The sequence below is a fragment of the Anomalospiza imberbis genome, chromosome 3 (assembly GCF_031753505.1).
Source record: "Anomalospiza imberbis isolate Cuckoo-Finch-1a 21T00152 chromosome 3, ASM3175350v1, whole genome shotgun sequence".
NCBI classification, from domain to species: domain Eukaryota; kingdom Metazoa; phylum Chordata; class Aves; order Passeriformes; family Viduidae; genus Anomalospiza; species Anomalospiza imberbis.
In genome coordinates, this window is record NC_089683.1 from 111153609 (window position 1) to 111166909 (window position 13301).

General features: G+C 49.1%; 1 protein-coding gene across 2 annotated transcripts; it reads right to left on the reverse strand.

The window, feature by feature from the left end:
* Nucleotides 1–697: 697 nt before the first annotated feature.
* On the reverse strand, nucleotides 698–9662 carry CHGB (chromogranin B). Of its 2 annotated transcripts, none has more exons than XM_068186455.1 (5): nucleotides 9542–9662; nucleotides 5926–5969; nucleotides 4613–4706; nucleotides 2154–3829; nucleotides 698–1065 (listed from the first exon to the last, which is right to left on the reverse strand). In XM_068186455.1, exons 1-5 carry the CDS (start codon nucleotides 9588–9590, stop codon nucleotides 982–984), a joined length of 1947 nt encoding a protein of 648 aa, XP_068042556.1. In that variant the 5' UTR covers nucleotides 9591–9662; the 3' UTR covers nucleotides 698–981. The 2 variants fall into 2 exon arrangements, with proteins under 2 accessions (XP_068042556.1, XP_068042555.1); XM_068186454.1 differs by lacking the exon at nucleotides 9542–9662 and adding an exon at nucleotides 7093–7249.
* Between the last annotated feature and the right edge of the window lie 3639 nt (nucleotides 9663–13301).

Genomic DNA, 13301 nt, shown 5'->3' on the forward strand with positions numbered 1-13301 from the left:
GAGCTTTGGGATCAAATGCTGAGACTTGATAAAGCTGTAAAATTCAGTATTTTGAGCAGAGTTCTGCTCTTTTAGGGTAGCCTTAGCTGAAAACAGGGGTTGTGTTTCATGGAAAGAAGCAGTTTAAGGTTCCTCTTGGGAGAACACATACTCTACATCTTCAGGTTTTATCTACCTCTGCTTTTTGTAAACTTCCCACTGTTGTTTTTCTGCTTTTTGGGCAGTTTCTCTCTTTTCTTCTCCTCCTTATGTGAACAGCTCATAAAAGGAGAGGATGTCGATTTCACCATTTCTTCATTCTAGACAGCTGCTTATCCTAGATACTGTGACAATAAAAAACAATAATATGGGAAAAACGTATTTGCATTAGAGATCAGTTTGAGAAATAAACAGTGTTGGGACACATGAGGAGTGAAGTTGGATCAAGGCCAAACTGGCTCCATTTCACCAGCAGTGACTCTGACACAGTCTCAGCACTGAATCCCAATTTTCAAATGTGCCATAATACTTGTAAAATGCAGTGAAAATGAAGAAGGAAACAAGAAATAAATCATTACTGAGATTTCAAATTCCTTCTTCCCTCTCATGCTCATGCAAACTGGCAAACAAAATGAACAGATGGATTCTGTGCACAATCTCCACACCTGACCCAGCTCACTCTGAGATCACCCCATCAGCCACATGAACAAGGAGAAGGTTTGGTCCAAGATCAATGGTTTTTATTATTGCAAACTCAGACAAACATATTCCTGAAGAACACTAACACAATTATCTCCAAAAGCATATTAAAAATACCTGCCCACATGGAAGGTTATGTTACTAAAATTCATGCCATTCAGGTCTCAGGAGCATAACAGCAAATTAAAGACACTTTCAGCTGTGTAAATCACTACACGAGAGTGGACAGTGAATAGAATTTCCTGGGTTTAGGGCAAACAACAATCCAGTGGCAGTGACTTTACCACAGAACACGGGACACCTTCAGCCTCTCCTGAGGCTGTTGATCTTCTCTGCTATGTTCTGCAGCTCCAGATCCATGGTGGCCAAGTTTTCCAGCTGGTTTTCCTGTGAAAATACAGAGAGCGTTTCACACATCAAAGTTAACGCTGGCAAATGTTTGGTTCCAGGGAAAGGAGAGGAAAGGCCATTTCTAAGGCAGATTCTGTCCTGCCACTTCCCACTCCCTGTGCAGAGCAAGTGGGAACAGCAGCGCAGCAAAGATTGGGAGATTGGTGCAATTCCCTGCTTTGGACTGAATATAGGCTGGGGAAAGCATCCAGATTTTAATTGTGAGAGCTGGCCCTAATTACAGCCTCATCCTTGTAGATTTAAAGCACCATTACCCCTCCATTAGGCGGCCTCCTGCCATGTCACAGCTGCAGGTGCTGTCCCTGGGGTGTCCCACAGGGCACAGCTCCACAGGCACAGAGAGCAGGAGAAGCTTTATGCAGCCAAGTCTTTACCGTGATGACTTGTTAACAGCAATGAACACCTGTATAAATCAGTGTCCAGCCTCCCCTGCTCCCAGCACAGCTCTGTGCAGTGCACAGACACAGTGACGCACGCCAGGAGGATCTGGCTGATGGGAGATAACTGATGGCTCTAGGCTCAATTTTCCTGGATACTGGAGCAGAGCAGGAAGTCCAACCAAAAAAAAAAAAAATATTCACTTCGTGTGAACTACACATAGGAGGTGCAATGCAGGTTCTGCTCCGCAGCTCTGGCTGGGAAGTCCATGGGCAGCTGATTTCCCTCTGAATACCCGACTCCCTTTTCAGCTCGGTATTTTAAACAACCCGAGAGCCCAAGTGGTGCTTGTCAGTCTCCTCTGCTCCTGCTGCGGTGGCACCTTTGTTCTGTCAGTCTGTAGAGCCTCAAGGGAGAGGCAGGGCCCAAAGAGGAATAAAATCTTTCCTTTCCTGCCTTGCAGCAGACAGGAGCTGTGTCTTTATCCCACAAATTGGGCCCTGGGGTAGTTCAGCAAACTCAAAGTTCCTCTGTTCAAAGAAAGCAGATTTTTAAATCACTGAAGATCTACTCTCAAACTGTGACCTAATCTTGTTTGTGTTTTCCTATGCACAGTTTCCCAGCTGCCTTGGGAATGGATTTGGAAGTGTGTTTCCCCCAGCTTTTCAGAGAAGCTGTGCACTTACCTCCTCTTCTGTCAGGGGCCTCTGGCTGAGGCTCCTTCTGTCATTCCCAGCCACGTGACGTTTCTTCAGGTCTTCTCCAGAGCTGTACAGCCCTGGGAGTTCAGCCGACTTCTTCCTGTAGTTGAGAAGTTGTGCAAGTTGATCCATCTTGTTGTACTGCCTTTCCACATCGTACCTGTTCGTTTTGCCAGGATTCCTCTTCTCGGTGCGCCTGTGCTTCAGAGCACTCTGGATTTGCTTTTCTGACCACCACTCGTAGTCATTGTATTCAGGGAAAAGGCTCTTCTCACTCAGGGCGGGCCTGCCTTCCTCCCTGCCCTCCAGAAGCTGCTCCCCTGCACTGTCCCTTTTGTCCAAGTGCCGGCTTTTCCACCACAGCAGTGGGTAGAAAGGCCTGTAGGATGCTGCAGTTCTCTTCTCTTTCTCTGCGGGGAGATGGCCTCTATACTCTCCTCTCTCTGCAAACCTTTCCTCCTCCTCATTTTCCACCTGGTCACTGCTGTGATGCTTCTTTTCTACCACCTCCTGCTCCTCCTCCAGGCTGTCCTCAGTGCTGTAGTGCCTGCTGGCCTGGCCCTTGTGCTCCCGAGCCTGCCGGGACCCGTCCCGTTCCCTGCTCCGTAGGCGGGCTCTCCCTCCCTCACGGCGCTGCTTCTCCTCGCTGAGGTTCCTGCCCAGCTGCTCCTGCTTCTCATCGGCAGGGTACATCCCCCCCTCAGAAGGGTGGGATCCATGGTGCTGCCTCCTCTCCTCACTGCTCTCCTCGCTGTGGTGGTGCCTCTTGTTTTCCTCTTCCCTGCTCTCCTGGCTCTGCTGCCAGCTGTCCCTGTGCTCCTCGCTGCCCTGCTCTGCAGGCCTCTCCTCCTGCAGCTCCTTGGGCCCACGCCTCCCAGCAGAGCCACCCTTCTCCTCAGACTCTTCCTGATGTTTCTCACGGTGCTTCCACTGCTCCCAGAGCTTGGCCTCCCCTGGGTGTGATCCCCCTGCTGGTTCCCTCCTCTCACCACCATGGCCCCTCTTCTCTTCGTAGGAGTCCCCCACTCTGTGCTTCCCATGATAACCTTTGGCTTTGAAGGGTTCCTTTCCCTCCTCTCTTTCTTCACTCTCCTCGGAGTCTTCACGCTCCTGCTGGTGGGAGAAACCACGTTCCTGAGACTCATGGTGGTATTTCTCACTCCTTTCTTCCTCTCCCTCCTCACCTTCCCGAATTTGCTTGGAAGGGCTCTGCATTCCCTCCTCCAGGTGCCAGCGGCCCCTGGGGCTCTGATCATTCCCACCATGGAACTCATCCATGCTCATGCCCTCAGAGTGGGACTTCTTGGTGAGAACAGCAGCCTCTACATCCTCACAACACCTGCCCTCTTTGCTTTCCTCTTCACTGTGGTATTTCCTCTCCTCCTCTCTCCCAATTTCCTGGTACTGCTTTTTTTCTTCCGTGTGAAGTGTCTCATCCTGAGCAGGTGTGTGCTGTCCAGCCTCCTCCTCCTCGCTTTTTCCTTTCTCACGAGCAAGTTTCTCCTCATCACCTCCTTCCATGTACGTTTTAGATTCCTCTTCTGCCTGCCTCTGTTCTTTCTCCACACTCCCAGCTGGATGCTTTTCAGTCTCTGCTGAGTCCTTGGGATGCCTCACTTCAGGCTGTTCGTTTTCACTTCTCTCTCTGTCATTTTTATCACCTACAATAACAAAAGCAGCATCATGGAGTAGTCCAAGCCTCCACTGAAATGTTATTTCAAAGAGGTAACTGGCTTCCCAAAGTACCAAGGAAATTTGGACAGAATTGATTTCTTAATTCTGCTTTCAAAATCATTAATTTGCCACTGTTTTGTATGCTTGCCTGGAAAAGGATTAACTAACTAACTAACTCCACTTAATTAGGCATTTTACAAATTCTCCTGGAATTTCCAGAATAAATTTCCTTCTTTGGCATTTTTTTGTGATCACATTTTTAGTTCTGAGTCAAGCCAGCTCTCATTCCCATTAAAAATCAATGGGATCTGGAGTTGTGCTCAGTTCTTTGAATGTCAGACCAGGCCCATCACAGATGCTCATTCACAATAAAAAGACAACCATCTATTCCAAGCTACCCCAAAACACTGGGGACTTTTAAAAACAATTTTTTTTTTAATTGACTGAAAAAAATATCAAAGAAATCTGAGGCTTTGCAATAGTTACGTTTCATCTTCTCAGGCTACCCAAAGAGTTTGTCAAGTCCTCTCAGACTCTGCAGGTGGTTCAAGGGGGGAACAACAAGTGTCAGGCAAGAATCCTGACAATTCCCAGGTCAGGCTGTTTGTTCCCTGAGCGAGACAGACTGAACAGAAGGAAACCAGAATTCTGGCACGGAGATTTGGAGGCACCAGTTTCACACAGGCTGAAGTAACAGTTCACCAGCTCCAACACCAGAGAGAAACCAGGCACCAAATTCCTTTCCCAAGTTCAGGTAACGTTTTACTTACTCTTCTTCAGGATTTCTTTGCATTCAGGATTGATGGGGGGTGCATTTGGCTTAGACAGAGCGTTGGACAGGACCTCCACAATGCACCGGGTTACCTGGAAGAGATAAAACAGGACAGAAAATCCTCATAGCAAAAATGGAACCTTTACTTCTGACCCAGCTGGTAGAAAAGCCTCTTGGAGATTATTAATGAGTTTTGAGTAATCCTCTGCATTTGGGCTTTGCCTCTCACTCCTGTACCAGCAGGAAGAGAACAGACAGGCCTTTTTATCTCTCCTTTTGTTTGCAGAGCTAAGGGGCTTCTTTTGTACCTTTTTAAATATTAAATACCCTACTCAGTACAAAGGAGAGTCAAAGACCATGTGGTAACACACCCTATAAAATAAACAGACGCAACACACATTCAAAGGACGAGGATTATCCTGTAGGATCTGTCCAGATGAGGATGCTGCAAAGGCAGTTTGGACTGCCAATACACTCAAAGCCCTCCATGTCCTCTGTAAGGGACACACTCCACACCTTTTCACATGTGTCTGCTCTGAGTCCTGCCTGGTTTCTAGCACTGAACACTCAACTGGATTGCCTGGAAGCAGAGAAAATGGATTGATTTAGGAAAGTCACGCAATGTACTCTAATTCTAAGCACTGCCAAAGTATCTCCTCTGTGTAAAATGATTTTCAGGTGCTGAAGGTGATGGTGAGAACAAGTGCTCCCTTTGCTGGGGCACAAGAGCCTCAGGCTGATGATCTGTGGGGATGACTGGGAGGAGACAATGAAACATTCACAGAGCCATTTGTCTTTTAACTATTTTTGGTTATTACCAGGTGTTTGCTGATGTAAATGATCACAGCAACAACCAGTGCAGGGGGTCTGGTGTCAGGTCTGGGAGCAGCTGATGGCATTTATTTAATCACACAGGGTAAGAGCTCTTTCCAAAGCAGGAGAGGAAGGACTACATCAGAAAGCCTGTTACACAGTTGGTAACTGTAGGTATTTCATCTTTCCCCAAAGCTGTCAGTACAATAACATCTACTGTGCAGTATTTCAGATCACTTTTCAAGCAGCTGTACAATGCAGAGCTTCACAAGGACCACGCTGCCGCAAGAGCCAGCTCCCATTTCCACCAAACACAATGAGGTGCAGGCAGGCATCTCCTGGCAGCTAAAAGCACTCTGAGTTCCACACCCACCATGAGCTTTTATAAAAATTTTATCCTTAGGGGAAAAAAAAAAGAAGCATTGCCCTGAGAGTTTAAAGAAATGGAGAACACGTCACTGATATTTTCTGAGGTTGGTTTGACAAGCAGCTACTCACCATTTCTTCAGTATGGTCTTTTTCCACTGGAATTGTGCTGGCACCTGGAAGAAAAACCAATTATTAGAGATTCATTAACACAAGCATCACTGACAGGAGTCCTCAGTCACACTGGCCTGATGAGACAGCTTGGGTTTTGGATTGGCACACAGCTAAACCAGGCACATTCCACATTAAATCTTTCCTTATTTGGATGGAAAAGCCATGTAAAATTGAGGCATAGCATGAGAGAAGAGCCATGGTAACACTTGTAGCACTAAAATAATTTACACCAAGAATAATCCCACCCACAAAAAATGCAATACCAAAGAAAGCCACATTTAAATTCCAAAATGGAACTTTACTTCAAACCAGGTCCTTATGTAGTTGCACCTGTTTGATGGTAAAAAAAAAAAAATAAATCAACCCCAAAAAGCAAGGCCTGTTTGCAGCCCAAGGATCTTTTGGCTTCTTAAAGAAGCTCTAGGTGCACCCCCTGCCAACAGCAGAGCATTCTTTAAGACTTTAAAGCAGCTACTGTCCCAGTCCTGCTGGAGAAACGCTGCCTCACTTGGAGGTGGCTCCTGCAAGGATGGAGAGAGCCAGAAGGGACAGAAAATTTCCATTCACTGAGTGGTCCGTTATCATTCCAAGAAATGAGCAAACCCCCCTCAAATCTTAGTGGAAAACTACTCTGGAAGGAAGCAGTACAACCCATCCCTCTCTCTCTGCCCTGAGGACATGTGGGATAACTCACACCTCCTTACACCAGTTCTACTGCACCTGGGCCAAGGAATTTGCTTTTGGAAAGAAGCTACTGCCAATGAAACCTCCGTGCTGCCTGATTTTGCCATCGCTGCTGCAATGTCTCCAGCTGGTTAATGAGCTTGGCTGCTGTGTGTTATTAATAAACTGTGTCAATTCCCATCCACCTGGAGATTTCCAGGTTAAGCACCTCTGCCAGCCCCACAGCAGTGTGTGGAAGCAGGGCCTGTTGAATCCTGGCTGTGCAGGCTTCCCACACGGTGCAGAATCACAGCACACACACACAGAGCTTGGGCTGCAGCTCTGAACGGGTCAGGAGAGTCCTAGATACAACCATGAGCTCTCTCTGGCTGGGTCAGTGAGAGACCTCCTGAAACAGATGAACACACAGCACATCATGGAGATAAAGGAGGTCAGTTTTACCTCTCAGCGTCAGGAGAATGAACACTGCCCCAAGGAAGACAGGAGCACGTAGCCTTATGCTATTTAAAGCAGCACAACCTTTTTGTGGCAGAGGAAGCAGACATCCCCTGGAGCACTGACTCAGAGTGTAATAGCTGAGCATCACACACCAATAACTCCTGATATTTCTGTGCTCTCCCCCAAACACACATGCAGGGATGTGCTCCTCCAGCCCCCATCCCTTCCCTGCGTACCCAAGTGCCATCAGAGAAGGGAACCCACACAAGGAGAGCACAGAAGGGATTCCCCTAAAATAGCACTGCATCCCTCCCCCAGAGTGCCAGGTGGTGTGTGAGGGGAGATGGTGCTCGGAGCCAACGCTCTCCCCCATCTCTGGCGTTCGGAGCTGACTGAGGCAGCTCCGAGCTCCTTTACTGACCCAGGATGCAAATGATCACCAGGCAGGCAGGAGGAGCAGCAGTACATACACGGGGCCAGGGGACAAAGCCCCTCCCACCAAAAGAAGTGTTATTCTTAAAAGGACATTCCTGGATCCCACAGGTGTTGGGGATGTTGCTCTTACAGCGGGAGCTGCTCCCAGGCTCCACTCACAAGAACGCACAGAGCCCCTTCATGGGCTCTTTTTGGGGAGGCTCCTCTGCTCCTCCAGCCCCTGAGGAAACCTGACAGGCTCCAGGGCAAACATCTGATTTTGTCCTTTTAGTGATGCAGCCACAGCACATCATCTCCTGCGAGTGACACCCAGGTGATGGGATAAAGCACAGAGCAGACAAACTCCTGGACATCTTTTCCTACTTCAGGCCACCCCGTGAATGCTGTCAGTGGCACAGGAAGACAAAGTCAGGTTGTACCCACTTTCCTTGCTGTCACTCAAAAGCTCCCAAGAGCTTGGTTAACAGTGAAAGCCAGCATGAACAGAGAGGGAGCATCATAACAACGGCAGGAGAACCAAATGCTATTGGACAAATGTCCTATTAACCTGTCTGGAGAAACAGAATGAGCCTCCAGTCCATGCCAGAGCCTGAAATACCACACTGAGGCAGCTGAGCCAGGAAGGCAGTGGGGAGCCAGCAACGCCCCACTTTAGCCAGGTGTTGGCAGTGCCAGCCCACGCCAGCTGGCAAGAGCTCCCGTGGGGCCACCTGCCACCTGGAGGTGCTGGCCAACACGGCTGCCTCCCTCTTCAGGAGGGGTGAGGCCATCACCCTGAAGGGACAGCAGGCTCAGGCAGCGGGGCACCCACCCGTGGGCTTGCAGAACACAGCAGACGGGAGCACGGCAGGGTTCCAGAGCAGAGCAGAGCAGGTGCCAGCACCTGAACACACCGCAGGAAACAAACCACAGCCCCGCTAAGCAAAGCTAAGCCCTGGCTCTGCTGAACCCTCCTGAACCAAGTCTGCCCAGGCAGCTACGGTCAGATTATTTGAATTTGCCTGAGATGATGAATATCATGAGAAATGACAAATGCAGGACAAATTCACACTGTTTTTGCTTGCATCTCCAAGATGAGAACAGATCTTCAGGTGGGTCCCTGATGAAATCCCCACATGGCTTTGTTTCATCAGTGCAGATGACTCAGTGCAGTGTCATTCCTCATCAAAATGTCACAGTGCCTTCCTAGGCAGGATCACTGAAATTTAGGCATATTGATTTGCAGGAGTACTAGAAAGTTCTTGAAGTTAATGTTTAACCAGTTCAACATTTGAAAGTATGACAGCCACAAAGGATGTAAAGAAGTACCTGACCTGTTTGATGGCATAAATAGGAAAAAATATTTGGTAATAAACCTCCATAGAATTTATGGTATAAGTGTGGCGAGCTCCTCTGTGTTGGGGTCTCTTCCCCTCCGTATCCCACCCTCCCTCTTTGATTTCAATAAAGGCACATGAAGGCAGACAACTTCCTCACAGTCTCTGTACAAGTCCCAGAAGCGTGGAGACTTCTAACAGACCTAAAGCCAAAATGCTCAACCCAGAACGACACCGACTCTTTCAACCAATGATGTAAGTATGCATAAAACACTATAGAGCCAAGCCACCACCTCATTCTATTGTGTTTAAGGTTCATTTCCCTTGGGGTTTTAGTATTGAATACCGCGTGCAAAAGAGAAAACACAACCCTGTTAAACCCGCAGAGCCGCTACTTTGCCATCGCCTCTCAGCATCCAGCACCGGCTGGCAAAACCCCAGCAGCAGCGCTGGAAGGAAGCGGCACCGAAAGTCTTTGTGCAAACACGCTGCGCTGGGATAAAAATCAAGGCGGAGCAGCCGGGGAGCTCTCGCCCAGCGCCATCCCCACCGCCCCTTGCCGAGGGGCGAGCCCGGGCTGCGGGTCCCGCACCCACCGCGGCCTCCCCGGAGCGAGCCCGTGCATCCCTCCACCGCTCCCCGCGCCCGCTGGGGCCGCTCCCCGCCTCTCTCCCGGCGGGATGCGCCCTCGCCCCGCTCACCTGCCAGGGCGGCGGCCGCCAGGAGGGCGAGCAGCGCCCGCGGCCCCATGCTCGGCTGGGCTGGGCTGGGCTGGGCTGCGCTCGGCGGCTCCGGCGCGGTTTAAAGGGGAGCGGGGGCGGAGGAGCAGGCGGGGGGCTCGCCGGGAGCTGCGTCACTGCGAGCCCCCGGGGGCGGTGCCGCCGCCGCCCCCGCCCGTCCGCGCCTCCCCCCGCGGCCCGGGACCCGCTCGGCCCCGCCGCCCCCTGCCCTCCGGAGCGGGGCAACTTTCTCACAGCTCTGGGCGAGCCGAGCTCCTTTCCCTGCCTCGGCAGCTACCGCAGCCGCCCTTCCCGCTCCCCCCCCGACTAATACTTCCAGGACCCCTGTGCATCCCCCCGCCCCGCCGTGCCTCGGAAAAGGGGGGAAGCGGGGCTCCCCTGCCGCTTTCTCCAGCTCACAGGATGCGGAGGCATCCTGAGGTCTTTCCCACCGTCAGAGGATGCCGAGCCTGTGCCGAAGCGAGGAGGTGCGGTAACCCATCCCTCTCACACAGCTTCCACAAGGAATCACCGCCGCGCCTCCACACCCTTTTCCGATCTAAGCCTCTTCAGGTGCTGCTGCAGCCTTTTCTTCCTGCAAGGTTTTTGTCCCTTCCCCTCCTCTCACAGCCTCCCCCCACCCCCTATCCAGTACACCCAGACCCCGAGAACGACTGGGAAGTAATCCCCAGTCACCTGGGGAGGCAATGATATGCAGTATTCCCCAAGAGTTCCAGCAGGGGAATCACAGCTCTCAGCATCCATCTCCGCAGGCAAACCTCTTATTTACTGTGATGATGCTCTGGGGAGCCAGAGGAAGCGCACAGAGATCAAGTTTTACATCGTTTCCTTTAACAGCCCCTGCTGTCCCAATTAGTCCTTAGTGGAATAAAAAGCTTAAATGACAAGTTAAAACGAGGAAGTCTGAATGTTCCACCCGGTTCCCTTCAGAGCCAGGCAGAAAGCAGAACTCCTTTTGGTTTTCATTAACCCTCAGAGGGCCATCTCCAATTTTAAGTGTATTTATAGTTTTCTTTTTTCTTTGTCTTCAGAGCCAAGCAGATGGCCCTCCAACTGCCAGTGTTCCTGGAGGACAATGGATCTATACCCCCAGCTGGCAGCTCCCTCTGATATCATTCTGTGTGCCATTCTATTGTCCATTAACAATGGCAGGCTGCTACAAGCACACAGCCTTTCAAGACAGAGGACAGGACACAAGCACAGCGCTCCAATCCAACTCAGCAGCAGGGAGCAGGAATTCCAGCTCCCTTTGAAGCCTGTTTCAGGAGACAGCCTGGAGGAGACACCAGGAGGCAAAGCCAGACACCTTGCTCACCTCACATTCGGTTTACAATTTCTGCAAAGTAACAGAAGCCAGTCACCTGGCCACCGTGCAAGACAAACTACCTCCAACATCTCCCAGTCTCCCTCCTGCATGCTCTTCTGTCCTGCCTATGCCAGCCCCATCTCCACAGGCAGGTGCTTCTTTGGAAATCTCCAGCTTTGGCTTTGGGAAGTCAAGAGCCCGTTTCAAAAGACTGACAAACTTCCCTGGCTCCAAGGCCCCCATGTCTTCTCCTGTCTGTGTGAGGATTCAGCCTGGCCTCAATTTCTTCAGCTGCTCATGAGAAAGAATTTTAAGCGAAACATTTGCCTTTTATGTGTTCTCTTCTTCTGCAGGCATATAAATAGCATGTTTTGCCATCAGTTACACCAGGGTATGCATGGGAGCACCTTCACACCTTCAGATTTGATTTTTCAGATTTCTTCAGATTTGATCTTTCAGATTTCTTCAGATTTGATCAGGCTCGAGGCTGCCAAGACCTGCAAATGTTGTAGGAGGTCTCTGACAGGAGTAGGGACAGAACTGGCTGGAATATATCCAACTCTTCTTCAGGGTAGGATTCCAAAACAGGATCCCACAGACTTTTCTGCCAGCACTGGAAAACCAGAGCATCCAAGCATCTCGCCCACAGTGAATTAAATCAGCCTCTGTTTTCAAAGCAACGTCACTCCACATGGACTTGTACAGCCAGGGATCAGCTGGGATGAGTTTCTCTGCAGATCAGGAGAGAGCTGTGACCGCACTAAATCAGGATTACTGCAGGCAAAGGCACATTTCATTTGATCAGCTGTGAGTGGCACACCCCAACCTCCTTTCTCAGATGTGTCAGTACTCTGATTGCAGTGACATCCACGCCTCACAATGTTGTGACAATCTATTGCTCTATGAATAAACAGTATTTATCCTGCGGGATTCTCTCAAATACAAATGCTTTAAAAAATTACACATTTGGCTCATGCTAGAAGCTGGAACTTCAAAGGATGACAAGCAAATTTCTGTGCCTGAGCTCCTTCTAAATTGAGAGGAGACTGCATGAGGAAAATGAGGATTGCTCTTCTAATTAGGTGTGCTAGTGGGGATTATTATCTTCATTCTTACATGCCAATTAGTTTTCACAGCATTAATCACTGCAGCCCATTTCATGAACAAACTCATCTCTTTCATTCAGGAGGATGGGTCTGGAGAAAGACAATTGCACCTAAAGGCCACCATCTATCCAGTTTCACTAACAGAACCAAAATCCTTTCAGGATTTTGCCACATCCAAACCTTGCCATATGCAGTGATCATTGCAACTTAAGGGATGATGGAGCTGCACAGCTGAAGCATATTTGGGTCCTTCTTCCACAAAAGTGAAACATGACTGTCAGCACCTGTGGCCTTAGCACATGGTACCAGTGCCCAGCAAACTGAGCTGCAGCTGAGAGACCCTGTGTGGTGCAGATGGGTGATTTCTGTAGCACTGGCAAATATCTTTTTCTTTCTTTTCTGTATTTATATAGCACCTCACAGTGTGGGGTTTTATTCATGCCAGTGCAGAAACAGCTGCTAGAAACTGCCAGTCTTTAGTGTCAAAAACTTTCTCCATAAAAAACAATCCAAAGAATTTACAGGGTATTTTTGCTTGAGAACCTTACAAGTTCAGTCCAAGTCTTCCTGAATTGTCTTTCTTAGTCTTCTTAAAAAAAAAAAAACCAAAAAAACAACAAATTTTCTTCACTTGTAACCCTCTTCTCTTCCATGAAGGGTCCTTCTAGCTCCTGTTTTTCAGTGATGTATCTATTCCACAGAAATGAGGTCAAATATTATATGGCCTAACTGAAAAGAGTTTAAAATAAGCCTACAAGGGGTGTCATAACTATTAAGTGGTATGAAAAATATATGCACAGACCCTGCTGTGGTCTTCCGGAAAAATCCCTCTGCCACCTGATATAAATCCTCAGGGCTTCTGGATACACTCACAGGCTGCAGAACGAAAGGAAAGAAACCACCAAACCCAAAACAAAGCCAAACCCAAAAGAGAGGTGAGAGAGGGAAGACCAAGTATAAACACAACCATTTATCCAGCATCCCAGGTTTTCCACAGAACATTTTCCCATCTGCTGCTCACACATACCTCTCTTCCTCCCCAGTCATCCTTCTCTCAGTTTGTTAGGTCAGATGGCAGAAAACTGGATTAATGCTGCAATACAAAAATAAGTTTAAAACAATAAATAGATAGAGAAATAAATAAATAGCATACTTTGGAGCCTAGGGGCAATTTTTCCACACTGCAGTCAGCATGAAATGCCATTTCCTAGGTCCTTCCCCAGTAGCAACTCGCTGGCATTGCTTGCTCCAGGCAGGAAATGCAAGTTAGCTCCTGCAATTCCACTGGTAAATGTCTCCATGGGGAAGA

Coding starts and splice junctions, on each gene's coding strand:
- CHGB (XM_068186454.1), bottom strand. CDS start 7,234: ATGCTCAGCTATTACACTCTGAGTCAGTGCTCCAGGGGATGTCTGCTT. Junction 3,830..4,612: donor CAAAGAAATCCTGAAGAAGA/GTAAGTAAAACG, acceptor TTGTTATTGTAG/GTGATAAAAATGACAGAGAG. Junction 1,066..2,153: donor GGCCCCTGACAGAAGAGGAG/GTAAGTGCACAG, acceptor GTATTTTCACAG/GAAAACCAGCTGGAAAACTT.